Source organism: Schistocerca serialis, chromosome 7, assembly GCF_023864345.2.
Source record: "Schistocerca serialis cubense isolate TAMUIC-IGC-003099 chromosome 7, iqSchSeri2.2, whole genome shotgun sequence".
Lineage (NCBI taxonomy): Eukaryota > Metazoa > Arthropoda > Insecta > Orthoptera > Acrididae > Schistocerca > Schistocerca serialis.
Genome location: NC_064644.1, coordinates 82,996,221 through 83,023,989, shown reverse-complemented (window position 1 = coordinate 83,023,989; position 27,769 = coordinate 82,996,221). Strand labels below are relative to the sequence as shown.

General features: G+C 39.4%; 1 protein-coding gene across 1 annotated transcript in view; it reads right to left on the bottom strand.

Moving 5' to 3' along the window:
* Positions 1-4,098: 4,098 nt before the first annotated feature.
* The window catches only part of LOC126412898 (E3 ubiquitin-protein ligase SH3RF1), a 236,679-nt gene continuing 213,008 nt past the window's right edge, over positions 4,099-27,769 (bottom strand). Inside the window, exon 15 of the mRNA XM_050082789.1 lies at positions 4,099-10,857. Within this exon, the coding sequence (XP_049938746.1) occupies positions 10,689-10,857 (169 nt within the window). The 3' untranslated portion in view covers positions 4,099-10,688. The remainder of the gene's footprint in view (positions 10,858-27,769) is intronic.

The window sequence follows — 27,769 nt, the reverse complement described above, 5'->3', positions numbered from 1 at the left end:
GAGTAAGTTCATCATCATTTACCAATGCACTTCATTTCTCTAAATAAGACTTTGGGTTCAATTACAGCATCAATAGGTTGAGGCTGAACTGCCTTGCTAAGAAACTATTATTGCTCCTATTGACAAAAACTTGTCTCAGTTTGGGAATAATGATAAAGTCAACCAAACATTATAATGACCCCATGCTATGGTATTAACTTTATGTCATAGTACAAAGTATACACCATCTTCTGCTAACGCACAGTGCAGACAACATAACACTTCCCTCATACATAGGCATTATACAGCAAATTGTCCTAAAACTGCCACATACATCATTGTCAGTCAGTAAAATTGTAACAGACTGCACCACATATCCCAATGTTACAAAAAAAATGTAACAAATTGGCCAGTGGGGCAGAGATTGTCAATTTACAAAGTGAGCACCATTACCCCTGGGGGAAATGATCAACTTATAGGGTGACCACCAATGAAGTTCAATTTTCCAGGTGATCACCATTACCCCTAGGGGGGAGGAGGGGGAGGGTGGCAATAATCATCAATTTACAAGGTGATGCAAGGTGATGACCATTACCACTGGGGGACACCTCCCCCCCCCCCCCCCCCCCCCTCCCTGCAGCTAACACCTCCAGCCGCAAACACTCCCAGCAACTAATACCCCCAGTAGCTGACACCCCCAACAGCTGCACGGCCCCATTACATATACAATGCCAGTTACTAGTGTTAGAATACTAGTTAAGATCAAGTTGCTGACTTCATCACTGCTGCCCATTATGGATAATGGAGATCACCATGTAAATTGACCATCATTGTCCGCCAGGGGCAATTGTGGTCACCTGGTAAATTGACTGTTATTGCCACCCCTTTCCCCAAGTGGTGTTGGTCACCATGTAAAGTGACCATAGTTGCCACACCCCCTCCCCCATCCTCCATCTAGTAAATCGACCATCTTTGTTCACACACCACCATTTACCGAGAACAAACAAGTAATTTTTCTGACTATTTCACTTCTTGTTCCTTATGATGCTGCTTGCAGTCCTTTTTATATCTATGCTACATTGGCTACATCCTTGTGATAATGGCTTTTTGACTCCCTACAGTCTCCCTGGCACCATTGCTCATAGCTATATTGTTGTTCAGAATAATTACACTCTGTAATAACACTACTTATTCTGTCACATAGTGGCACAATCATTTTGTACATTTCAAACAAGTTGAAAGTTTAACACGCATTCCTTATTTGGATCTGGTTTTTCAGTCAGCTTTATATTTAGGCTAATTTGTGTTATTTTTAACACAATACTTATGAATATTTTTTAATCCTTTGGGTTTGTGGATGCCCTTTAAATATGTAGATATTGAACAGACTGAAACTAAATATATTATATGGTTATTAAAAATATTAAATTTATCAGTTAAACAGTGGATAGTGCCAAATTTTGTAGTATAAGGCCTACTTTTTAATTCAATACCTGAGGTGTTATTTTGGAAGACTAAAAATATCCATCTACTGCTGCTAGAACCCCAAATTTCATTAGATGTGAAAATAGGTGGGAGTCAGAGGGCGGAATCTGTAGAACAGGATAGGTGTTCCAATCATTCACAATTCAACCACTGACAAAATATGTTTCACTGTCTTATTAAAAGATGATTTCTTTCCCGTGTGTGGGGTCCATTTTGGACGGAGGCCTTCTGGCTGAAAGCTTACATGTTTAGTAGGCTTTTTGATGTTCCTATTTGTGACTCAACATCTCTGCTACAAGGTGAATAGCAACCTATCCTTTTCATAATGTTGTCTGATAACTACAGCTGTTATATTTAAATTCAGTCCAATAATTCTCAACAGTTGAAAGCTGAGGAAGACACTCCTTAGATGCCTTGCCCAACTTTGAATGGATTTGTTACCAATAAACTGGCCAAGAATTCTATTATGGCACAGTATACCAGCTTATCCATTTGCATGAAACATACACACATGCATACCTACGCCCATTTCCCATAAGCTACTTTTTACACTGTGTGCCAGAAGGTAGGTCTGTACCACCAACATGCCCCCCCCCCCCCCCCCCTTTTGTTCTATTTGCAGATGATGTGTAGAAAAAATGATTTCTGGCGAAATTCCGCATAAGCTGTAACTTCACCAATTTTCTTGTTGTGGTCACTTTGCAAGACAAACATGACAGGGAATGTTACTTCTTCTTTTCATATAACTTGGTACAGATCCCAGATTGTAGAATCTCATCTTACAATGTTTTGTAAGTCATCCACAAAAGAAGTGGCTTACATTTCCCCCATATTCTCCCAATGAATATCAGATGGCATCTGCTTTCCTTACAATTAGTTACGAGTGGTCACTACACAGTAGGTTGCTCCAGATGGTTACTGCTAGGTATATTAAAGTTACTGTTTCCAGTGATTTATTGCCATTAATGTGGTCAAACTATGATGAATCTCTTCACATTTTTATGTGCAATATATTACAATAATTTGTGTACAAAGTCAACTGCCTGTCCCTGCACCAATCACTGACCTTCCACAGGTCTTTCTACCCTTTTTTTTCTCAAGTCTTCTGGCATTGCCATGTAGACAATATCATTGCCTACAAACATCCTCATAGAGCTTCCAACATTATCCTGAAGACTAGACTTTTCTAACGCTGTCCCATGCAGCTCACTCATGGGCAGGTGCAGCTACTATAGGCTATCCATCACATAGCCCTACTGCACGCATTCTGCACATGGTGAACCATTAGGCTACCCTTACCTGCAGATGCAAAGAGTCAAGGCATTTTAGTAATGCGAGCTACAGCCTGGATGTCAGCTGTTTGCACATCTTTGCCCACAGGCGCGTGGCTGTCTGTAGGTGCACAGTCGAACTCGAACAACCTGCACTAGGCCATTATCATATACTGCTAACATTAACAACACTATAATACTCCCTCATGGTTCTGCAAAAGTTACCTTACAATGGCCAGTTCCGCCTCGTTAAGAACAATACGTTGAGCTCTGTCTGCTACGAAGTTCTGAATCCAGTCATATATTTGGTCTGACACTCAATAAGCTCATAATTTGCTTCCAAACAACAGTGTAGAGCTACAATGAATGCCTTCCAGAAGACAAGAACACGGGACCAACCTGGACACCCCAGTCTATGACAGTCTGGATTTCATGAACGAACAGAGAGCTTTGTTTTGAAAAATCTCTTTTTCCAGAATCTATGTACTTTATAGAGTTTCCTTCTCCAAAACTGTCATAATGCCCCAAAAGTAAAAGATGTTCCAAAATTCTGCTACACATCAACATAAAAAATATAGGTTTATAACCACCTACATCTGTCCATCGATCCTTGACCTATGTTTCTTTTCCAGTCCCCTAGTAACCTTCATGGCTTCAATAACAGGCAAAAAGCTACTACTAGAAAGGGAGCAAGTTTGTTTGAATAATCTCTGTAAAGTACCAAAGATATCTCATCCAGTACACATGCTTTTCCACTGTTAAATGGTCATGCAATAGGAAATATACAATCCCTCATCTCAATCTCTGGCAGTTTAGCATTTGTATAGTTATTGAATAGAAGCCGGAATCAATATATCATAAATTGTATACAGAAAACTATACCTCAGATCAGTTTGTAACATATGCTAACATAACAAAATATTATTTATATCAAACCCATCTGTGTTCGAAGTTAGGATCTTTCATCTCACTCTTACGACTGGTGTCAAACATTTCAGGAAGCCAAGCAACATCAATGTGTGTTTTATTTAAAGAAAATATTGTTATCTTTTTCCACACTACTTTAAAATTCCCAATTACTGGCTATTATTACTAACTGAAGTATGATATACATTCACTTAAGCTTTGTGGGTTACCAGAAAAATCAAGTTTTTAAGAAGGCTGATGAAATTATAAAAAGCTATCTGACACATAAAATAGCTCACAGTGGAGAAGGTACTGTTCGTAAGGAGGAAAAGGAAGAGCAAGAGATGATGGAGGAGGAGAAGGAGGAGGAGGACAATGGACATAATTGTAGCAGAACAAAATGGACAAATAGGGTGAGATGACTCATACAATACTCTGATGTATCAAATAACAGAAAGAATAACGACAAAATCTATTTGACAGATCTTGTTATTTGATGAACATAACATCAATACAACAAGACATGTACAGAAAAATGTAATTTTTAACAGCTGGTCAATACTTCACATAATCTAAATCCTTTAATAACAGAAATAAATACAACTGAAATGTGTGACAAGATATTCACAGAGAGCTTTTAGTAACAATTCTAAAAAACGTCAGTATGAGTTGTGATATGTAAACAAATATTTAAATAATTTTCAACTCGTGCATGCAGACATGTGCTCATTCATCTGCCACACACACACACACACACACACACACACACACACACACACACACACACTTATGTTTGGTAGGAGTCATAATTATCTCTTTCTTTATTTCTAACATTTCCATGAATAATCTAATGACTTCTTGTGGCATTTATGAGACATTCAAATGATGAAGTACAGGGCAAGACCCTTGCTAAATTGAAATTTGTGCTGGATATAGCATCCACATAGTAAGAAACTTTATATAACATTTTGTACAGACAAGAGACACTGAACATATATAGTGAATGTCCTTAACTTCTGAAATTACACTGTTACTCATGATACAATTACTAGCACACTTCACATAGAATGCAAATTACCAGAGCTACACCATTTAACATAGCAACACACATCTATGATGGAAATCAGTAACAGCAGATCTGTAATATGGCACATTCTGATTATACAATATTTTAATGAAAGGTTTTCAACATATAGAACAATGAAATTGGTTTCATAAATGATATAATATCTGCATGCAAAAACATACAACGGTAACACTCCTCAACAATGTACTCAGCAGAAAAGTGAAATATTCAAGTACAAGTAGTCATGTATAACATGGCTAAAGAAAACAATAAATTAATCTCTGGCAACAATCTATTACACAGGTCACAACAAGCTGTTTGCTAAGTGACAAATAACTTAGTCAGTCACACAAGCTTGTTCTGATTTTTCTACAACCTACAGCATAATTTATACGTACTAACACTCATTCATAATACACAAAGAGATATTACATTGCACATTTTTTTTCAGATAGGGACCATTCACAGGACATATTCAATATGAATAAATTTTGTTTATGAACACATATAAGTGAAAATGTATCAGCATCATTCATACAACGTGTTCTCCTTTATCACCTCATTACTTATAAATGGAGAATAGGGTGCCAATATTCAAAGACTTCATTATTTGAAACTAAATTTTTTTTTTTATTTTTTAGAAATACTCCCTCCCACAAAGCTGACTCACTTCTGACATAAGCCCATTTAATGGTGATAGATGTCTTCAAGTTATCACACATGACTGGCATTTTGAAAGGTATGAAGATTTTTCATAATGGGATTTAAAAAATTCATGCTATAGTAGCTGGTGATAAACAATAAGCACACAAAGCACACAGAGTTTAAATGATTTACATAAACCCAATGAAAATGTAGGCTACATTAATATTTTATAGAAGAGACTTCTTGCAAAATTTCACACGCTCTGTCCTCGGGCACTGTTTTAACATTTAAAGTTCTAATCATCGAGTTATTTATGAACACAACTCAAATTCAAATAAATAAATTTTTGAAAAACAAGTTCTAGCAACATTTCAATTAACAGCAGACACTCAGAAGATTCACAACTTCTTGTGTTGGAATAGCTGACAAAACACGGAAACCTAAACCTAGCTTAAAGCTTTTAAAAATTTTTCAACCCCCATACTATAACAATATGAGAAATTAGAATCACTTGTATAATAGCTCTGAAGGGAACAGAAAGCAAAATAATCATCCTCTTGTAGAGTTAATTTTGTCACACATTTTTTAATTGCTAGCAAGTAGCTATGTAAGGAGTGCTTTCATTTCTCTCTTAATAGTACAGTAATCATGATATATGAATACTGTATGTCTTCTATGTCACTTTTCAGATCTTTCTCATAACATGCACCTCTTCATGATGCATATAACCTTTTGCTTTAACATCTCAACTGCTGCTCAGCAATACTCCACCAAAAGCAAATCTTCATCCCTTGCAACCACAAAACTAAATAGTTATTGTTGCATTAGAATTTACCAATTGACAGGAAATTTGGATATCTTTGAGCGACTATTCCAGCTACAACATCACCAGGAAAGTAACTTCTGAAAATAATCTGAAACAACCATACCCACAAGGTGGGTTCCATTCAACCTGGAGTCTGAGTGGCCTGACCTACCTTTCTAACCTTCCTCAACCTCTCCCTCTTTTCTCTCTGAGAAAGGAACATACAAATTCTGAAAGCTACAAATATTTTTTTCCTAACTTTAGCTGTTTCTTTCAGTGGTACTTGGAATTTCACATTTTGAAAGTAAGTATGGGCCAGACAGTCTCTCCTTGTCAGTTAACAGTTTTCTCAACTGCATTTTCCTTTTGAAGCACTGTTTTAATTTTACACTCAATATTTTTTCTCTTACTTAAATGGTACATTACTTGGCAATATCTTCCTCTCCAGGGAAAAAGCTTCAATTAAATATAAATATTTCCTAGATCAGATTAAATATTAAGCTTGTTGTAATGAAAGCTGTGCTTTACATGTATTCATTCTTCTGACATACTCTTATCAAATGAGAAAACGAATCATTAAAGTAGTTACTGTGCTGCATAGTGGAAGGCACGTTTTCATGTCAATTGACTAGGAAAAAACTAGTACATAGTTTTAAAAAAAGCTTTATATTTATGATGCCCTGAAACATGACTGCTGGATCTGCCCTCTCATACAAAAACACAAGGGAACATGGAACTCCCTGATGGCTACATAATGAACACAGGTCATGTATTGACAAAAAGCAAGGGACAAATCACACAACCTTTAAATGACAAGCCTTAGGGAGCCCCAAATTAGCCCTGATCACTATTTGGTATTGATCAGAGTCACAGCAATTACATATCACTATAAAAAGGAACTAGAACAAATCCTCAAAATACAATGCAACTGCTCAGAACATAACTGAAATAAAAAAAATAAAAATCAAGAAACTCTACAGGGAAGCGGCAAACACAATGGCATTGCAGAAGCACCAGAAATCATTGAGTTGTTAACAAAAATGGCAGTACATTAAGTGGTAGTAATGGAAAACAAACACAGGAAAACTGGCCATTTGACTCAGTGTGTGAGAGCAACCAAAGAAAAGAACAAGCCATACAAGAGGATGGTACAAAGGAACTGTACCAGAAAATTAAAGCAGTATCACAAAAAGAAACGAAGAACCAATGAAGAATTTATCAATGAAAGAAACGAGAGTGGCTGAAAAGAAATGGTCACTTAGAAAATCTGCTCATCTCAAGATTGACATGCAGAGTCACTTACAAAAAATGAGTTTGTTGATATAGGAAGCCTAAAAGCCATAACAGTGCAACAAAGGAGTCACATGCACACAACAAAGGAGTAGACCAAATAGGGTGTGAAAATTACTTATGAATAATGCTTCTGAACTTGAAATACAAAATGTGCTTTCTGATCTGTTTGACCATCTCCTTTCTCTCAACTGTTGAGAGAGAGAGAGAGAGAGAGAGAGAGAGAGAGAGAGAGAGAGAGAGAGAGAGAGAGAGACAGACAGACAGACAGAGAGAGAGAGAGAGAGAGACAGACAGACAGAGAGAGAGAGAGAGACAGACAGACAGACAGACAGACAGACAGACAGAGAGAGAGAGAGAGAGAGAGAGAGAGAGAGAGAGAGAGAGAGAGAGAGAGAGACATCTATATAAAGAAGGTCCACATTGCGGGAAATGGGAACTCAGAAGCTTCTGAGATTGATGTGGACTACACCGAGCATTTTAAGAAGCAGAGTATGGCTACAAAGAATACCATTACAGCCAGTGTATATCCACAACAGCATACACCTGGGTGATGGCACTTACATTTCTTCTTTTTAATGTACTGCTGGAAAATGTGATAGAAGAGGCTAACCTGCTGTGCGGTGGAATCATCTAAGGCAAAATAATGTAAACATTGGCCGGCATCAGTGATATGCACACCCACAGGACCTCAACAGAGGGCAAGGAAGGAGTCATTTACTGTATTAAAATTAGTTCTTATGGGTTTGCCTATCAATGAGTCTAAGATTGAATGCATTGCTTGTAGAAGGGCACACACTGGAAATATGCAGAAATTAGTGGCCAGATTTAACTGTAAATTTGAGAAGGCTGAGCAGTTTGAATAACAGCAATTGACCACAACACACTACAGTGATACTTTCATAGGAAATTAATTGTCTGGCAGCAGCTAATAGAGCTTATTTTGCTGTAACAAAATTCCTTGTTTCAAAGCTCCTGTCTCACACCACAAAGTTAATCATACATAAAACACTTCAGAAACTGCCATTAACAGTAACTGATACTAGAATGTTTCATACCTCTGAGAGGAAGATACTTCACAGAACAAAACATCCTTGCTGTGAGGTAAGAAGGTGGAGAAGACCATACAACAATGAACTTTCTGCCATATATGATGAACCACCCATCACAAAAAGTCACAATGGCTGCCCCATTGTTCCAAGTATTGCCTATAAACATAAATAAAAGTAAAAACCTGTTCTAGCTTCTAGAACTCTTATTTCCTTCCTCAGATGGGAAAGAGAGAGAGGTAAGGGAAGGTTATAAAGGAGGAGCAAGTCACTCAAACCCCAGGTTAAAAGGATGATGAGACACAAAAGTGTGTGTCCTCACAGAGGTGTGTCCCACTCAACCTTGCAACTTTTACCTGCCCCTCCTTTCCAGACTTCAGTATATCATACCTATACTTCCATGAGGAAGGAGCTAACAATTCTGAAGACCAGGAGACACTCTTCTACTTTTATGCATGTCTATCAGCAGCACTCAGAATTTTTCCCTCTGAAGGTAAGCAAAGGTCTTCTTGTAATTTTACTGTTCTGTCATGTGAATTGTTCTTTGGATACAAACAAGAATATCAGCAAGACTGAGATGGGCCGGGCATGTGGCACAAACTGGAAATCTTGGAGAATGACAATGGCGGGGCCAACCCGATAACATGTGGATATTGTTGAAGTGGACATTCAGAGAATAGTACACAGGAATTGAGAAGCACTAGTGCAAAAATGGGACATCTAACAGAAAATTGTGGAAGAGACAAAGGTCCACAACAGACTGTGGAGCCATAAAAGGAGGACACATATTTTTCAATCGTAATATTTTGGCAAAGCTTATAACAATTAGGTCTTCATGATCATTTAAATAATACTGTTTATAATTTTAGAGTTAATTATTGGAAATAAATATTTACAGAAGATCATCATATGTGAAAACCATGTTACATTACTTTGTTTACAGAGAATGAGATTTTTATGGTAAGTAGTTAATAATTAGCATACACTGGAAAAAGTTGTAGTTGTGATGAATTTTTCCAAAACACATTACTTCATACTAATTCTTTTGGCAGATAATACTGGAATCTCAGAGTAAAAGTCTTTATTTCAGATATAGCTTAACAGCTGTTGAAATATGTACTTAATTAGACGAGTCAATGAGAGAAACTCAGTTCATTTTTTAAATAGCCAAAATGGGTTTCATTTCAGTCATCTGCCATGTGAGAGTTCAGATTATAAGATATAAGTATAAAATAAACTGACTGTAATTAGTGAACGGTTTATATTATGTGTTCAGTCCAAGGGAAAATTAGTTCTTTCCTTTCATTCTTATACTTATAAGGGCATCTGAAAAATATGCCAAAATAAATGTGAAAATAATGCCCAGTTATCTGTACAGTACTAGCAGAAATGGATATCCGTAACTAATTTATCACAGAAGGTACAAATGATTGATAACACATGTTACCAAACATGAAAGATTGAGTAACTATATTATATAATATTGAAGTTGTGGAACAACTTTTACTGTCTCTTGAGAGGTCTGTGTAGTTTAATCTTTCACTATGCCTCTAGAAATCAAATTTTCATTGCTAGAGCAATGTTTGAATAACATTTAGCATGAAAGTAGCCTGATGGGTCCCTCTCAATTTGGGGTTTGAGTGAATTCTTCCTTTTTCCAACCTCCCCCAATCCTCTCCTCCCTGAGGAAGAAACATACAAGTTCCAAAAGCTAGGAATAGTTTTCTTCTACTTTTAAGTGTTTCTATCAGCAGTACCTGGAATCTCACTTCCTGATGTTAAGTACTGGCCACCCATTCCGTCTCCTTAGAATGAGTACATTCAAACATAAAAGGCAAGTCTCTTATTCAGAGGTAGTCACTTTCCGCACCACACAAATGTGAACACATCTATAAAAATAACATTGTGCGTCATTACTTCTATTTAACTAAGAGTCTGTGAAAATCTCACAATATGACACACCGTAACATCCCCTGTGCGTGCTTTCGACGAATAAATAAAAAAGTACAAAGAAAAAAATTAGAAAAAACGTAACACTTATGGAAGAATGGGCACATGTAAGTAAACTCAATCAAAGGCAAAGCAAATTGTCGTACTGCCCTGATAAAATTCAGCAGATCTTTCACTGTCTGAATACACACACTTCCTTATATGCTTTACACACACGTCTCTAGCACGCACGAAGGGGGTTCTCAGAAGCTCTCGACAAAGCTTGCAGGAAAGAGGCCAGTTCGCCCTGTACGTTGCTGGGTGCCTTTGTACCATCCATCATCTCTTTTCTTGTGGACATAAATTATGTCACCCACTTGTAACTCCAGTTCAAATTCACTGTTCGGAGGATAAGGCACAATACAGCGGAATCTGAAAATCAGAATAAACTGCACTTAATTTGTAGAATTGAGAATATGTAATTTTATGAAAGATATCAAAATTTGCCAAGAACAACATTAAAAAAATGTCAACTTTTACTACAAAGTTCACAATGATTTATTAAGCACAGGACTGGCTTGGAAAAAAAAAAGAAAAAAAAAAAATGGAATATGGAAAGGCATGGAGGGGGGGTGTAATAATGTCTCACTTAAAAATTATTTTTAATTTTAACATGGGCTTCTAACATAGTGGCTGGTGCAATAAATAAATAAATAATATGAATATAATAGAGGGAAACATTCCACGTGGGAAAAATATATCTAAAAACAAAGATGCTGTAACTTACGAAATGAAAGCGTTGGTATGTTGATAGAGACAATAAAAAACACAAACACACACACAAATTTCAAGCTTTCACAACCCAAGGTTGCTTCATCAGGAAAGGGGGAAGGAGAGGGAAAGACGAAAGGATGTGGGTTTTAAGGGAGAGGGTAAGGAGCCATTCCAATCCCGGGAGCGGAAAGACTTACCTTAGGGGCAAAAAAGGACAGGTATACACTCTCACAGGCGCGCGCGCGCACACACACACGCGCACATGGGGCTCACTGACATCATGAGAAGAATTGGAGCTTCTCAAACTCCCTCAAGACCAAACGCAAACACTACATCGGCACACTCAATGCGAACACACTAGTGAAGACAGGAAAGATGAAACAATTCACAGACACTCTCGAAAAATTTCAAATAAAAATATGTGCACTGCAAGAAACATGATTCACAGACAAAGGCCATTTCAACACGGAGAACTATAGAATATACAAAGGAAAACCATCGAGACAACTGAAAAACCTACAGCTTTTTGGCACAGGTTTTGCAGTACACAGGTCCATCAAGGACAGCATAATTGACTTTTCATCACCAAACTAAAGAATCAGCACCATCACAGTGAAAACAACCAACAAATCTTACTCAACAATCAACGCAAATGCACCGACTAATGACTACAACAGGAAAAACCCAAACGAAACTGATGACTTCTGGACAACAATGGAAGAAACTATCAAAAATTCCCGCACATAGAGTCAAAATAATACTGGGAGACTTCAACACTAAACTCGGAAAAGAAAATGAATACACACATACCACATGAAATCGTACTCCACACAAGGACACAAACAAAAATGGGAAACACCTGATAGACTTTTGCAAAAGCCACGACCTTGCCATTATGTCAACAAAACTCAAGAAACCAACACGGAAACTTACCACATGGGAATTCCCCACCAGAAAGCAAGAACTACAAATCAACCACGTAATAGTCCAGAAAGATTCACAAAAAGAAATTCTGAACATAGACACATGTAAAGGCTACTTCACCTCAGACCACCAACCTACTGCAGATCAGGATTTGCCTTTTGCCCAAGAAAAAGCCCCAGAAGAACAAAATTGTTAGACCAGATCCAGAATACCTTACTTTAAACCAGACACAAATATTAGACAAAATTAAAATGGAGAAAATGACAGACTGGACACAACTTTCAGGAACAATCAGAGAGGCCATAAAACTAGCACAAGCACCATGCACAAGGAAACACCGTTGGTGGAACCACATATATGACCAAGCTAGTGACCAACGAATCAGCACATGGAAAAAATTTAGTAGCCATAATTTGGATGAACTTCCTGAAAACACAGAAACAATCAAGAAAAGCCATTCGCAGCGAAAAATAACAGTATGATAAATGGCGACTTATGGAGATTGAATTGGACTTCATGAAAAATAATACAAGAAACTTCTACAGAATGTTCAGAGAAAATATGACTAGATATCAACAACCCAACTTGTGCTTCAGAAGACCAGATGGAATCCAAGAAACCAATACCAAAAACAATTGTGACATTCTGGCAAAGTACTTTGAAAAACTCCTCAACACGGACCCCCCTATGGAAGAACTGATGACAGAAATGAGTACGTAAAATACAGAGAGTGAACCTCCATCTCTAGAAGAAGTTAACGAAATAATCAAGTCACTCAAGAATAGTAGAGCACCAGGAGAAGACGGCATCTTCGCAGAAATCTGGAAGTTACAAGACCCAGAACTCACCAAAGACATCCACAGGATCTTGGAAGATATCTGGGAGACCATGAAAATTCCTGATGACTGGGAAACTGCCCTGATACACCCACTACACAAAAAAGGTGACAACTACAGAGAAATTTCCCTACTACCGGTCACATACAAGATCCTCTCTAAAGCTTCACTAAACAGACTAGAATGCCCAACCGACCACTTGATTGGGGAATACCAAGCACGCTTCCATAAAGGGCGGTCTTGTGTGGAACAAATTTGGAACCTGAAAACGATTTTACAACACAAACAGAACCTGATCATTACCTTTGTTGACTTCAAAAATGCGTATGACTCTATCGCCCATAAAACTCTCTTCAAAATTCTATCTGAATACAAAGTAGACAACAAAACACGGACTGTCATAGAGCAAACCTTGACCAACAAGACCTCCAAAGTAAAGTTACGTGGGGAACTATCAGAGCCTTCGCACAGGTGTCCAACAAGGCGATGGCCTCTCACCTCTCATTTTCAATCTAAGGAAATAAAAGAATGGGAAATATCACAACATGGGATAACCTTAGGAAACCTACAGATTAAATGCCTGGCTTTTGCAGACGATTTGGTGATTATCACAAAAGATAAAAACGAAACAAAAGAAGCTATTGAAAAACTACACGAAATCGCTTCCAAAACTTACGAAAAGACACAGTTTATGAGCACAAATAAACTCTCATCTCTTAACACAAAGTACGGCACGATTTACAAAATAGCAAACTTCAAATACCTCGGTGAAACACCACAAATGAACGGACATAACAGAGACTCAAATGAAGAAAGAAAAACTAAACTGGACATGGCATACAAAGTTGTGTGGAATCATTACAACAAAAAGTACATCTCACAAAAAGCCAAATTACACCACTACAACACGGTGGTACTCCCCAAAGCACTGTAAGCTGCAGAGACCACACTCATCCTACGGCATACACGTATCAGACAACTAGAAAAAGTAGAATGGAAAATACTTAGGAAAATATTTGGCACAACTAACAGCAAGGGAGTATGGATCAAGAAACCTACAGAAGAACTATACAAACATACGGAGACAATCACAGAAAAGATTAGAAAACGCAGACTACAATTCTCAAACTATAATATTAATCAACAAGACACAGTTCAACTTCTATGTTTACTCACTCACATTGAGATTCAAGTGGTGTGAGCATACAGTCATCCCACTTCACACAATCTTTGAACGTTTTAGTAGTGTGTTGACACTCTTAACTTGATCTGAAGCATTGGCACCTGAGTTACTCATTATTGCTAGCATGGACATGAGGCACCTGCCATAAATGGGTAAAAAAGGGAGAGAATATGCAACGCCTTCCAGTGACAGGCATATAAATACCTGTTGTTGTTCAAATTCCCAAATGAACAATGAATGAGCACATCCTCATAGATACAGTAATAGATGGTAAAAAATTTGAAATCTCTGCCTAAGTGATGCCTTGCCTGAGTGTAAGTTAATCCTGAGGGGTAATAATTGAAGAAGCATGCAGTCCACATCGATTACACAACAAATAGCGTAACAATAAAACACAAAAGTTAATATTCTTAGTGTACCATTCCAGGGCACTGTAGTCACAAGGACGAAAGATGAGGAACCATAACTTTACTTTACAGAAGGATCAGAAGCAGCTTTAACGAGCTGGCAAACAACAATCAATAGCCACCTCAATAAAAGGCAATGGAGGTGGGAAACTCAACAAGATGATGCCACGTTGAAACAGAAGACCGATTATCTGAGATGAAGAATAGCCCAAACAAAGGTATTTTTCCAGATAAAGACACGTTTAAAGGTATTAAAGTTTCCATAGTTCCAGTGCAGAAAATAAGTACAAACTTTTTTGGGGAATTATCAACATTATGTACCATGTTTGGAACAATTGGGAAAACCACAAGAACTCTTTTTCTCCATAAAGTAATGACAAATCAGTTAGTGAACAGGAAACAGTGATTCTTCACCAACAAAAGAATTATCATAAATGAAGATAGAAGGAAGAAGCAGTTGTGTTATGTTAGCACTGACTTCAAACAGCAACATGTAGGAATGCAATGATCTAGATGTCAACTTTCTTACCATCTGAGCCATAGTTATATAATAACATTTTATTACTATGTGATAATACTGTTCTCGTTTAAGAATTTTCTCTCTTCCCCTCATGTTTCCCTAGCAGGATGGATCCCAACTGCAGAGGAGAATCTCACAGCTATAGTTTCCATGTTTACAATGTTTTTGCCTGCCTTTTTTCTATTAATTCACAACTAGATTCTATTTTAAGTATTTAAACATACTGTAAGGCTACTGCCACAGGCTTATCACGTTTAGTATAGAATAATACTACTGAGGGAACACAGGTGTAAACGTTCACATTTTCTGTTTCTTTCCACGTACATGATGAGCGAATACAATCCATAGAGGTACAAGGCCACACAAATGATCTATTGGTACAGTGACCATGCTCCATCTGCAGAAGAGTGCATGTATATGCCTTAGGTGTGAGTGTGCAGTGTCCAATGTGTCACACATGCCACAAGAAATAAATGGTAATGGAACATACTCATGTGTATTTTTCTATTTCAATGGTTCTTTTATCCAGACAAGTTCATTCACAGAATTCAAAGACATAAAACAGATGATGTCTGGTACAACATGAGAAAACATGTCAGTTCACAGTAATTTTTGCTATGCACTGTTATTTATCTGGATGTTTTGCAGTTTTATTGAAGCTTCTATGTATATACCAATTCATATCTACATATAACACCAACTGCACTTAGCTTAAGTAATTCTTCAGGGCTACTGTGTCTCACTTTTATAACCATATGTTCTCACTTTTACTGTTATAATTTCTCACTTTTATCTATTTTATTCACTTTTCAAAATCTTTAGTGATAATGTTTAGTACTTTGATTTATTACATGGTATTTTAATTTTTATAGGTTGTGGAAGCCCTAAGTGACAACCATGACCTGGGTGTTTTATTTTACTTTCAAAAAATTTCATAGAAATTGTGAGAAAATTCTTTGCACCAGAATGTGAGTGTGCTGGTATCCCACCTTACGCAATGTCTGAACATTTAATTAGCATGCCAGACTTTTAATTTGAATTGAGGTATTGGTACCAGCAGAGGCATGATGTAGTCGACATGTACTGAGAACCGGGTAAGCAGCTAGACAGCACCATATCGTAATGTAAATCATGTTATGCAAAATGTGATAATGGTTCTACTAATGCCTTACTGCAATGTGGTTTGAATATTGTAAAGAATTGGGTGAAAGTATTCTTATAGAAGTCCGCTGTATTTGCTAACGGGCCCTCATATGCTCAATTTTTATTGTGAAATACTGAGTATTGTGCAATATACAGCAGTTCCTGCCAAGACTGAGGAGGGAGGAGGAGATTAGTGTTTAACGTCCCGTCGACAACGAGGTCATTAGAGATGGAGCGCAAGTTCGGGTGAGGGAAGGATGGGAAAGGAAATCGGCCGTGCCCTTTCAAAGGAACCATCCCGGCATTTGTGCCAAGACTGAGTGATTTGCAGACAAGCAAACAGCAGATACAGCAATGTTGTATGAATACATTAGGAAAGACAGATGAAAGGAAAAATCTGTTGAAATGCATTCGTAAGAGTAGTTTGATTACACATTTAATACTTATTCAGTAATTAGTTACAGACACATTTGATAGAAGTGTTTAATGCAGGGAAATAATGCTGCAACTGGTAGCTTGTTTGTTTCAGAAGCTCTAACTGTTTATTTTAATATATAACAGCATTGTCTCCTCCATAACAACAGGTTTATAGACCATTTCAAGCACCGGGGAAAGTGAAATTTGATGAGTGTATGAACAGTACCTTCTCTGTGAATGTAAGGTGTATCAACCTTAACCAATTCATTTAATGATTCCTCATGCAGCTTTAAAAAATTCCAATAGCCATCTGGCTCTGCTGCAATCTCTCTTAACATGTTAGTACAACTATGTGTAGAACACCTTCCAAACCATTGTTTTGCCCATTGCCATTCCCTCTTGCTTATCAATTTGCGGCACATAGAAATTGCAGTCTTAATACACGCAACTTCTACATCATCGAGCACCAACATGTTCAGTATGAAGGCCGATTTCTAATTGACACATCCCAGGCATAAATATTGGTGTTGTTCTTGGCCTTACACTTTTGCGCAACAGATTGACACAATATTAATGCAAAATACATACTGAGAATGTGAAGGCACCTTAACAAGTTGGAAGCATTTCATAATTATTAGTAATGTATCTGTGACTATACCACTGACAAACTTCAGTAACACTTGAAAACTTAAGTTCACTTATTGTGTATACAAATGTTTAGGGGCAATACAAGACTAACACTTATAAACCTTATTACAGTATTAAGTCACAAAAAATATTTCTAACTTAGTCATACAACGCTGAACAACCAAGAATTAGTTCTGGCCATAGATATATGATTAACAGTTATTGTCACTGAAGAATTTTCAGAATATATGTGGGTGTATTTTCGAGTTCGTGGGATGCTACTCCAGACTCACTTTGCTAACTACATAGTTAACACTTTCATGTACATTCTGTTGCAGAGTGAGCAGCCTATGTATTGTTGAATAGTGGGTGACTGATGTAAGTTGTGTCATGCTCTGGCTGGACATTTGTGAATATACAAATGCACCACTCAAGCTTTTATTTCGTAAGCACCATTTACAGGCCTAGGCAATGCAGTGAAATATCATAATACACCGAAGAAACTGATACGCCTGTCTAACATCGTGTATGGCCCCTGTGAGGTCGCGGAAGTGCTGCAACACGACGTGACATGGACTCGACTAATGTCTGAAGCAGTGCTGGAGGGAATTGACAACACGAATCCTGCAGAGCTGTCCATAAAACCGTGAGAGTATGAGTGGTTGGAGATCTCTTCTGAACAGCATATTGCAACAATCCCAGATATGCTCAATAATGTTCATGTCTGGGGAGTTTGGAGATCAGTGGAAGTGTTTAAACTCAGAAAAGCGTTCCTGGAGGCACTCTGTAGCAATTCTGAACGTGTTGGATGTCCCAGCGTCCTGCTGGAATTGCCCAAAACCATCGGAATGCTCTTTTTTTTTTGTCATCAGTCTACTGACTGACTGATTTGATGCGGCCCGCCATGAATTCCTTTCCTGTGCTAACCTCTTCATCTCAGAGTAGCACTTGCAATCTAAGTCCTCCATTATTTGCCTGACATATTCCAATCTCTGCTTCCTCTACAGTTTTGCCCTCTACAGCTCCCTCTAGTACCATGGAAGTCATTCCCTCATGTCTTAGCAGATGACCTATCATCCTGTCCCTTCTCCTTTTCAGTGTTTTCCACGTATTCCTTTCCTCTCCGATTCTGCGTAGAACCTCCTCATTCCTTACCTTATCAGTCCACCTAATTTTCAACATTCGTCTATAGCACCACATCTCAAATGCTTCGATTCTCTTCTGTTCCGGTTTTCCCACAGTCCATGTTTCACTACCATACAATGCTGTACTCCAGACGTACTTCCTCAGAAATTTCTTCCTCAAATTAAGGCCGGTATTTCATATTAGTAGACTTCTCTTGGCCAGAACTGCCTTTTTTGCCATAGCGAGTCTGCTTTTGATGTCCTCCTTGCTCCGTTCGTCATTGGTTATTTTACTGCCTAGGTAGCAGTATTCCTTAACTTCATTGACTTCGTGACCATCAATCCTGATGTTAAGTTTCTCTCTGTTCTCATTTCTACTACTTCTCATTACCTTCATCTTTCTCCGATTTACTCTCAAACCATACTGTGTACTCATTAGACTGTTCATTCCGTTCAGCAGATCATTTAATTCTTCTTCACTTTCACTCAGGATAGCAATGTCATCAGCGAATCGTATCATTGATATCCTTTCACCTAGTATTTTAATTCCACTCCTGAACCTTTCTTTTATTTCCGTCATTGCTTCCTCGATGTACAGATTGAAGAGTAGGGGCAAAAGGCTACAGCCTTGTCTTACACCCTTCTTAATACGAGCACTTCGTTCTTGATCGTCCACTCTTATTATTCCCTATTGGTTGTTGTACATATTGTATATGACCCGTCTCTCCCTATAGCTTACCCTTACTTTTTCAGAATCTCGAACAGCTTGCACCATTTTGTATGGTCGAACGCTTTTTCCAGGTCGACAAATCCTATGAAAGTGTCTTCATTTTTCTTTAGCCTTGCTTCCATTATTAGCTGTAACGTCAGAATTGCCTCTCTCATCCCTTTACTTTACCTAAAGCCAAACTGATCGTCACCTAGTGCATTCTCAATTTTCTTTTCCATTCTTCTGTATATTATTCTCGTAAGCAGCTTCGATGCATGAGCTGTTAAGCTGATTGTGTGATAATTCTCGCACTTGTCAGCTCTTGCCATCTTCGGAATTGTGTGGATGATGCTTTTCCGAACGTCAGATGGTATATCGCCAGACTCATATATTCTACACACCAACGTGAATAGTAGTTTTGTTGCCACTTCCCCCAATGATTTTAGAAATTCTGATGGAATGTTATCTATCCCTTCTGCCTTATTTGACCGTAAGTCCTCCAAAGCTCTTTTAAATTCTGGTTCTAATACTGGATCCCCTATCTCTTCTAAATCAACTCTTGTTTCTTCTTCTATCACATCAGACAAATCTTCACCCTCATAGAGGCTTTCAATGTATTCTTTCCACCTATCTGCTCTCTCCTCTGCATTTAACAGTGGAATTCCCGTTGCACTCTTAATGTTACCACCGTTGCTTTTAATGTCACCAAAGGTTGTTTTGACTTTCCTGTATGCTGAGTCTGTCCTTCCGACAATCATATCTTTTTTGATGTCTTCACATTTTTCCTGCAGCCATTTCATCTTAGCTTCCCTGCACTTCCTATTTATTTCATTTCTCAGTGACTTGTATTTCTGTATTCCTGATTTTCCCGGAACATGTTTGTACTTCCTCCTTTCATCAATCAACTGAAGTATTTCTTCTGTTACCCATGGTTTCTTCGCAGCTACCTTCTTTGTGCCTACATTTTCCTTCCCAACTTCTGTGATGGTCCTTTTTAGAGATATCCATTCCTCTTCAACTGTACTGCCTATTGCGCTATTCCTTATTGCTGTATCTATAGCGTTAGAGAACTTCAAACGTATCTCGTCATTCCTTAGTACTTCCGTATCCCACTTCTTTGCGTATTGATTCTTCCTGACTAATGTCTTGAACTTCAGCCTACTCTTCATCACTACTATATTGTGATCTGAGTCTATATCTGCTCCTGGGTACGCCTTACAGTCCAGTATCTGATTTCGGAATCTCTGTCTGACCATGATGTAATCTAATTGAAATCTTCCCGTATCTCCCGGCCTTTTCCAAGTATACCTCCTCCTCTTGTGATTTTTGAACAGGGTATTCGCTATTACTAGCTGAAACTTGTTACAGAACTCAATTAGTCTTTCTCCTCTTTCATTCCTTGTCCCAAGCCCATATTCTCCTGTAACCTTTTCTTCCACTCCTTCCCCTACAACTGCATTTCAGTTGCCCATGACTATTAGATTTTCGTCCCCCTTTACATACTGCATTACCCTTCCAATATCCTCATACACTTTCTCTATCTGTTCATCTTCAGCTTGCAATGTCGGCATGTATACCTGAACTATCGTTGTCAGTGTTGGTCTGCTGTCGATTCTAATTAGGACAACCCGGTCACTGAACTGTTCACAGTAACACACCCTCTGCCCTACCTTCCTATTCATAGCGAATCCTACACCTGTTATACCATTTTCTGCTGCTGTTGATATTACCCGATACTCATCTGACCAGAAATCCTTGCCTTCCTTCCACTTCACTTCACTGACCGCTACTATATCTAGATTGAGCCTTTGCATTTCCCTTTTCAGATTTTCTAGTTTCCCTACCACGTTCAAGCTTCTGACATTCCACGCCCCGACTCGTAGAACGTTATCCTTTCGTTGATTATTCAATCTTTTTCTCATGGTAACCTCCCCCTTGGCAGTCCCCTCCCAGAGATCCGAATGGGGGACTATTCCGAATCTTTTGCCAATGGAGAGATCATCATGACACTTCTTCAAATACAGGCCACATGTCCTGTGGATACACGTTACATGTCTTTAATGCAGTGGTTTCCATTGCCTTCTGCATCCTCATGTCGTTGATCATTGCTGATTCTTCCGCCTTTTGGGGCAATTTCCCACCCCTAGGACAAGAGAGTGCCCTGAACCTCTATCCGCTCCTCCGCCTTCTTTGACAAGGCCGTTGGCAGAATGAGGCTGATTTCTTATGCCGGAAGTCTTCGGCCGCCAATGCTGATTATTTATTAAAATTTAGGCAGTGGCGGGGATTGAACCCGGGACTGAAGACGTTTTGATTATGAATCAAAGACGCTACCCCTAGACCACGGGTACATGGACATGAATTGATGCAGGTGATCAGACAGGATGTTTATGTGCGTGTCACCTGTCAGAGTCGTATGTAGACATATCAGGGGTCCCATATCACTCCAACTGAACATGCCCCACACCATTACAGAGCTTCCACCAGCTTCAACAGTCCCCTGCTGACATGCTGGGTCCATGGATTCATGAGGTTGTCTCTGAACCCATACATGTCCATCCACTGGAAACAATTTGAAATGAAACTCGTTCAACAAGGCAACATGTTTCCAGACATCAACAGTCCAATGTCAGTGTTGATGGGACCAGGTGACGCATAAAGCTTTCTTTCATGCAGTCACCAAGGGTACACGATTGGGCCTTCGGCTCCAAAAGCCCATATCAATGATGTTTCGTTGAATGGTTCACACACTGACACTTGTTGATGGCCCAGAATTGAAATTTGCAGCAATTTGCGGAAGGGTTGGACTTCTGTCAGGTTCAATGATTCAATGATTCGTCATTGGTCCCATGTTAGAGATTTGATGTTTTACTGGATTCCTGATATCCATGGAACATTCGTGAAATGGTCATCTAGGAAAATCTCCACTTCATCATTATCTCAGAGATGCTGTGTCCCATCACTTGTACGCCAACTATAACACTGAAATATTGATGACCTGCCATTGCAGCAGCAGCAACCAATCTTAACAACTGCACCATACACTTGTTGTCTTATATAGGCGTTGCCAACCGCAGTGCCATATTCTGCCCGTTTACGTATCTCTGTATTTGAATATGCGTGCCTATACAAGTTTCTTTGGTGCTTCAGTGTAAAAGTACTACCAATATACCGATGAACTATGAGAGACGTTTATGCTAATGCTTTGATAAGAAGTTTCATGAAGTGGATTCAGCAGCTTAATAACAATCTTGTAATACAGGGAAAGACCAACTTTAACAATGAAAGAGGATGTGCACACAAATTCTATATGTATCAACATGGAGCTGCAATCATTAATAACATTCCATTTTTCCTCCCCATTTGTAATAATTTACTGCTACATGCCACATAATAATCATGAGGACTTCAAATGAATTGAATTTGTTTTTTTCTGGACAATCTTTTAGCATCCCATTTGTCCACATAAAGGAACCATTCATCTTGCTTAAACTTTTTCCTCGTTCCTGAATGAATTTCAAACAGCAGTTCCACATACTTTTCCTCCATTCCCATTTATCTTTTGGCACTGCTCCAAAGGCTTTATGTTAGGAGTCCCTACCTCAGGCTAGAATCCACTTTCACACAACCTCTCCTTGAATTTCACACTGATCAATCCTTAGCTTTTATCCATCTTGTCCTTGACCAACACATTGTCTCTATCCACCACCACTTGCAACAGCTGCTCAGTTGCTCAGCTGCTCTCTCTCTCTCTCTCTCTCTCTCTCTCTCTCTCTCTCTCTCTCTCTCTCTCTCTCTCTCTCTTCCCCTCCACCCCCTTCCCCCTCAAATTACCCCATCTTTCAAGCTCCTGGATATGCTAGTACACTTAGTGGAATACTCCTTGACGTCAACCATGAATTTTAACAAAATGCCTTCACCACCTAAGAAGCTGTCCAGCTTGTTAGTCAGATACCTCATAATTAGTGTCTCCCTCTAGCAACTAACACGCACAACATTACCAACAAGAATGCCCCCCTCCTAGCCAACAAGCCCAAACTGGCCTCCTTACTTAACCTCTAAATCTATGCACATCTCCCATCAACCCCAACTTTAACTTTAATCTTAACCCTTTTGCTGCTCTGGTCATGTATACACATCCTGTTATGCAGTTCCCCCAGTGTTGTGGGCATGTATACACATGCTGCCTGGATTTTTCTATGGTGCTATGGATGTCTGCATGTATCACGGTCTGCCGACTTCTCACAGCTGTGGTCACGTTACACCCGTATCTCAGTGAATAAAAAATTTTCAAGTATTTATCATACAACATATGTATCTTATCGCGTGCTATCATTTGCAAAAAACCACATGTCAATATGACAGTTTTTACGACACATGATTCGTGATGCACAAGGCTGTGAATGGGTGTGTTGTGCACAACCATCCTTTGGATATAAAACCCAATAACTCAAGAACAAAATGAGATATCATTCTTTTCTCAATTTTAAATAAAATTTTGTTACCTTATCTATGTTTCATTCGCTGCTGTGTACAAGCTAAAATCAACCCTAAGCAAAGTTAACACAATGCCTTTTTACATCTGCAAAATTCTTTAAAATTTTGTGCAATTTTTTACTCAATTTGATGCAGCACATTAAATATGATGGATAATAAAAAGAAATTCAGTTCCTTATTGAGCAAAAATATCAGATTCTAAGACTTGGAAAAAAATCAAATTTTTCACCAAACAGTTTTTGAAAAATCAGATGACAAACATTTCATATCAGCCAGAATGCCACCTCTCCACACAGGCACTAGTATTTGGCAAGCATTACAGCCATAACAAAAGCTGTCTCAGCATGGAGCGTAAAGTGCACATCTGTAGCAGCGAAAGGATTAATCAAATTTCAACACCCTACAAGAATGGCCGCCATTCAGTCCTTAAAACTCTCATCCAGATCTCTCTCTCATACTATGACATCCGTTCTTTCCAAAGCCCTAACCTTCAGCTCCACACCAAAATTAAAGCACACTGCCCTAGTTGTTCTCATTCATCTGTAATTTCAACAGAAAATACAACTTCACCACTCAGTGACAACTCCCACCAGAGCGAGCACTGAATCCTGACCAGAATAGTTCCAACCAGAATCCAAAATGTATGTTCAACTTTTTTTCAAAAACCAAGCTCGCCAAGCATTCCAGGAATTCCTCACTTCCAATACTGGCTGTCAACCCTCCTTGAAAATCATAAGCAACACCTCAAAACTTACGAACTGAATCTCTAACTATTAGTGACCTGACAGCAGATGACTCTTTCATCACATTTCCTGTGGGTAAAGGCTCAACAACTGGAATACTTCACTGCAAGGGACTGGCTCTTAGACATCTCAACATGCAAAATTGTTGGTGATGACCCCGTTCTGTCCATCCTGATTTCTGTAGGAAGTCCTGGGTGTCTCAAGGGACTTGCATCTACTTCCACAGAACTCCTTACCCCTCCTGATTCATGCATGTCCACTTACACCTATTTCCCAAAATACACTAATACAGTCATCCTGGCTATCACCCCTCATAATCTTGGGTCCTCTTTATCACTAATCATTTTCAATGTGACCTCAATTTACGCAAACATCTCCCACACAGCCCCTCAGCCACAGAACACTGCCTCTCCCAACAGCCACCTGATAATCTCTCTAAAACCTTGTTTACTGCCACTCTAGCCAACTCTACCCTTAGCCATAATTATTTAATTTTTGAGGGCCAGACCTACAAACATATCAGGGGGATTGCTATGGCAGCAGGACAACCTCATCTTATACTAACCTTTTCATGGGTAGAATGGAAAAGTCCTTCCTCAAGACCCAGAAACTGGGCCCCCTCGCCCCATGCAGATTTATCTACATCCTCTGTGTTCTTTGGTTGGGGATAAGGGACTAAGTAGCAAGATATCTTTGTGACCAGGCTCATTGTCAATAACAATTACTCTGCTTCCTGCAACAACTAACTTTTGCCACATCCAATCCAATCTGTTCCTTTTTCTAAATCCAAAGTGACCATTCTTTATGTTGACCTGCACCACACTGAACTGCACATTCAAACCTCAGTCCATATAAAAGCAATAAATAAGCAACAATATATTCACTTTGGCAGCTGCCTCCCCTTTCACACAAAACGCTCACTTTCCTGCAGCCTATGCACCCACAACACATGTTTCTGTTGCACAACAAATCCGTTAACATCTACACCAACAATCTCTCTTAGGGTTTCCTCTCCCACAACTAACCAACAGTTCTTAATCCAAACCACATCTCCCAGGCAACATCATCCTCCCACTCTCCTCCTATTACGGTTCCCACTTCCAAAAATTCTTAAGGACTCCCCATGTCACCCAGTACTACACAGACATTGTACACCTGAATACTTTGCTCTGTTTTACCTTTACTTTCTCAGTGTCAAGCCCTAAATAATTTCCTCTTGGTCTGACATCCTCCTTGGTTGGTTGGTTGGCTGGTTTAAAAGGGGGGGGGGGGACGAAACTGCTTGGTCATTGGTCCCTTTTTCCTATTAAAACAATCATACAAGGGAAAGAATAAAACAAACGAGACATGGAGCAAAATACCGCAAGGAAGGAAAAATGACACAAAGGCAACAAACACTATAAGGAACAAAAGAGGACAAGAAAAACCACACGAGACGCAAGAAACAGGTAGAAGAGATTAGAACATGAAAGCAGATTACCACGGCTGGCTGACCATGAGAATAAACTCTGCAACACATTAAAACCTCCACCTGAAAGCACTAGGGTGGAGGACACACAGGAACAGAGGACATGTCCTAAAATTTAGATCATCTACATCTACATGGATACTCTGCAAATCACATTTAAGTGCCTGGCAGAGGGTTCATCAAACCACCTTCACAATTCTCTATTGCCGGCCAGAGTGGCCGTGCGGTTGTAGGCACTGCAGCCTGGAGCCGAGCGACCGCTACGGTGGCAGGTTTGAATCCTGCCTGGGGCATGGATGTGTGTGCTGTCCTTAGGTTAGTTAGGTTTAATTAGTTGTAAGTTCTAGGCGACTGATGACCTCAGAAGTTAAGTCGCATAGTACTCAGAGCCATTTGAGCCATTAGCCAATTCTCTATTATTCCAATTTCTTATAGCGCACAGAAAGAATGAACACCTATATCTTTCCGTACAAGCTCTGATTTCCCTTATTTTATCATGGTGATCATTCCGCCCTATGTAGGTCGGTGTCAACAAAATATTTTCGCATTCGGAGGAGAAAGTTGGTGATTGGAATTTCGTGAGAAAATTCTGTCGCAACAAAAAACGCCTTTCTTTTAATGATTTACAGCCCATATCCTGTATCATTTCTGTGACACTCTCTCCCATATTTCACGATAATACAAAACGTGCTGCCTATCTTTGAACTTTTTCTATGTACTCCGCCAGTCCTACCTGGTAAGGATCCCACACCACACAGCAGTATTCTAAAAGAGGACAGACAAGTGTAGTGTAGGCAGTCTCCTTTGTAGGTCTGTTACATTTTCTAAGTGTCCTGCCCATAAAACACAGCCTTTGGTTAGCCTTCCCCACAACATTTTCTGTGTTCTTTCCAATTATCGAATGATAAAACCCACCGTCACAAATAAAACGTAAAACTAAATCAGCCAATGAGGCGTTTTCAGACAAAATTAGTGGCAAAAAGTCCAGTAACCTAAAATTTTGTCACAGGGGAGTCAAAGAAGGACAGTGCACCAGAATATGGGCCACTGTCAACTGGGTGCCACACCGACATTGAGGCGGGTCTTCAAGGTGCAGAAGGTAGCCGTGGGTCACCCAGGTGTGGCCAATGTGGAGCCGACAGAGAACCACAGAGTCCCTGCGAGAGGTCCTCATCGAGGACTCCCACACATTCGTAGATTCCTTAATGGCACACAGTTTGTTGGGGGTACTGAGATTATGCCATTCCATCTCCCAAAGCTGAAAAACCTTGCAGTGTAAGAATGAATGCAGGTCAGTTACGGGAATGCCAACCTCCAGAAGTTGTTGCCGTATAGCCTGTTTTGCCAGCCTGTCGGCAAGTTCATTTCCTGGGGTTCCGAAGTGACCTGGGACCCAGACAAACACCACTGAATAACTGGACTGTTCCGGAGCATTGATGGGACTCCTGCAAAGGATGGTGAGGGTAGTACTGATTGATACCTTGTAGGCTGCTTAAGGAGTCAGTACACAGGAGAAAAGACTCACCAAGGTATGAGCAGATGTGCTCATGAGCACGAAATATGGCTGCCAGCTCTGCAGTGAAAACACTGCAGTCATCTCGCAATGATTGCTGTTCAGTGTGTTCTCCATGAACATATGCAAAGCCAATGTGACCATCAGCCATCAAGCCATCAGTGTAAACCACTTCCAAGCCCCTGAACACATCAGGAATGGAGAAGTGGCAGTGGAGAGCCGCAGGAGTAAATGAATCCGTAGGGCCATGTGAAAGGTCCAGGCAAAGCTTTGGCCAGGGTTTACACCATGGAGGTGTACATGAATGGATCTTGAGTATAGGTGGTAAAGAGAAGGACTGCAGTTCAGACAGAAGTGATCGGACATGAACCACCAACGTAAGACCTGACCTGGGCCGCTGATAAGGGAGATGAACCACCGTGAGTGGGAAAAGGAGACTGTAATTCGGATGCACAGGAG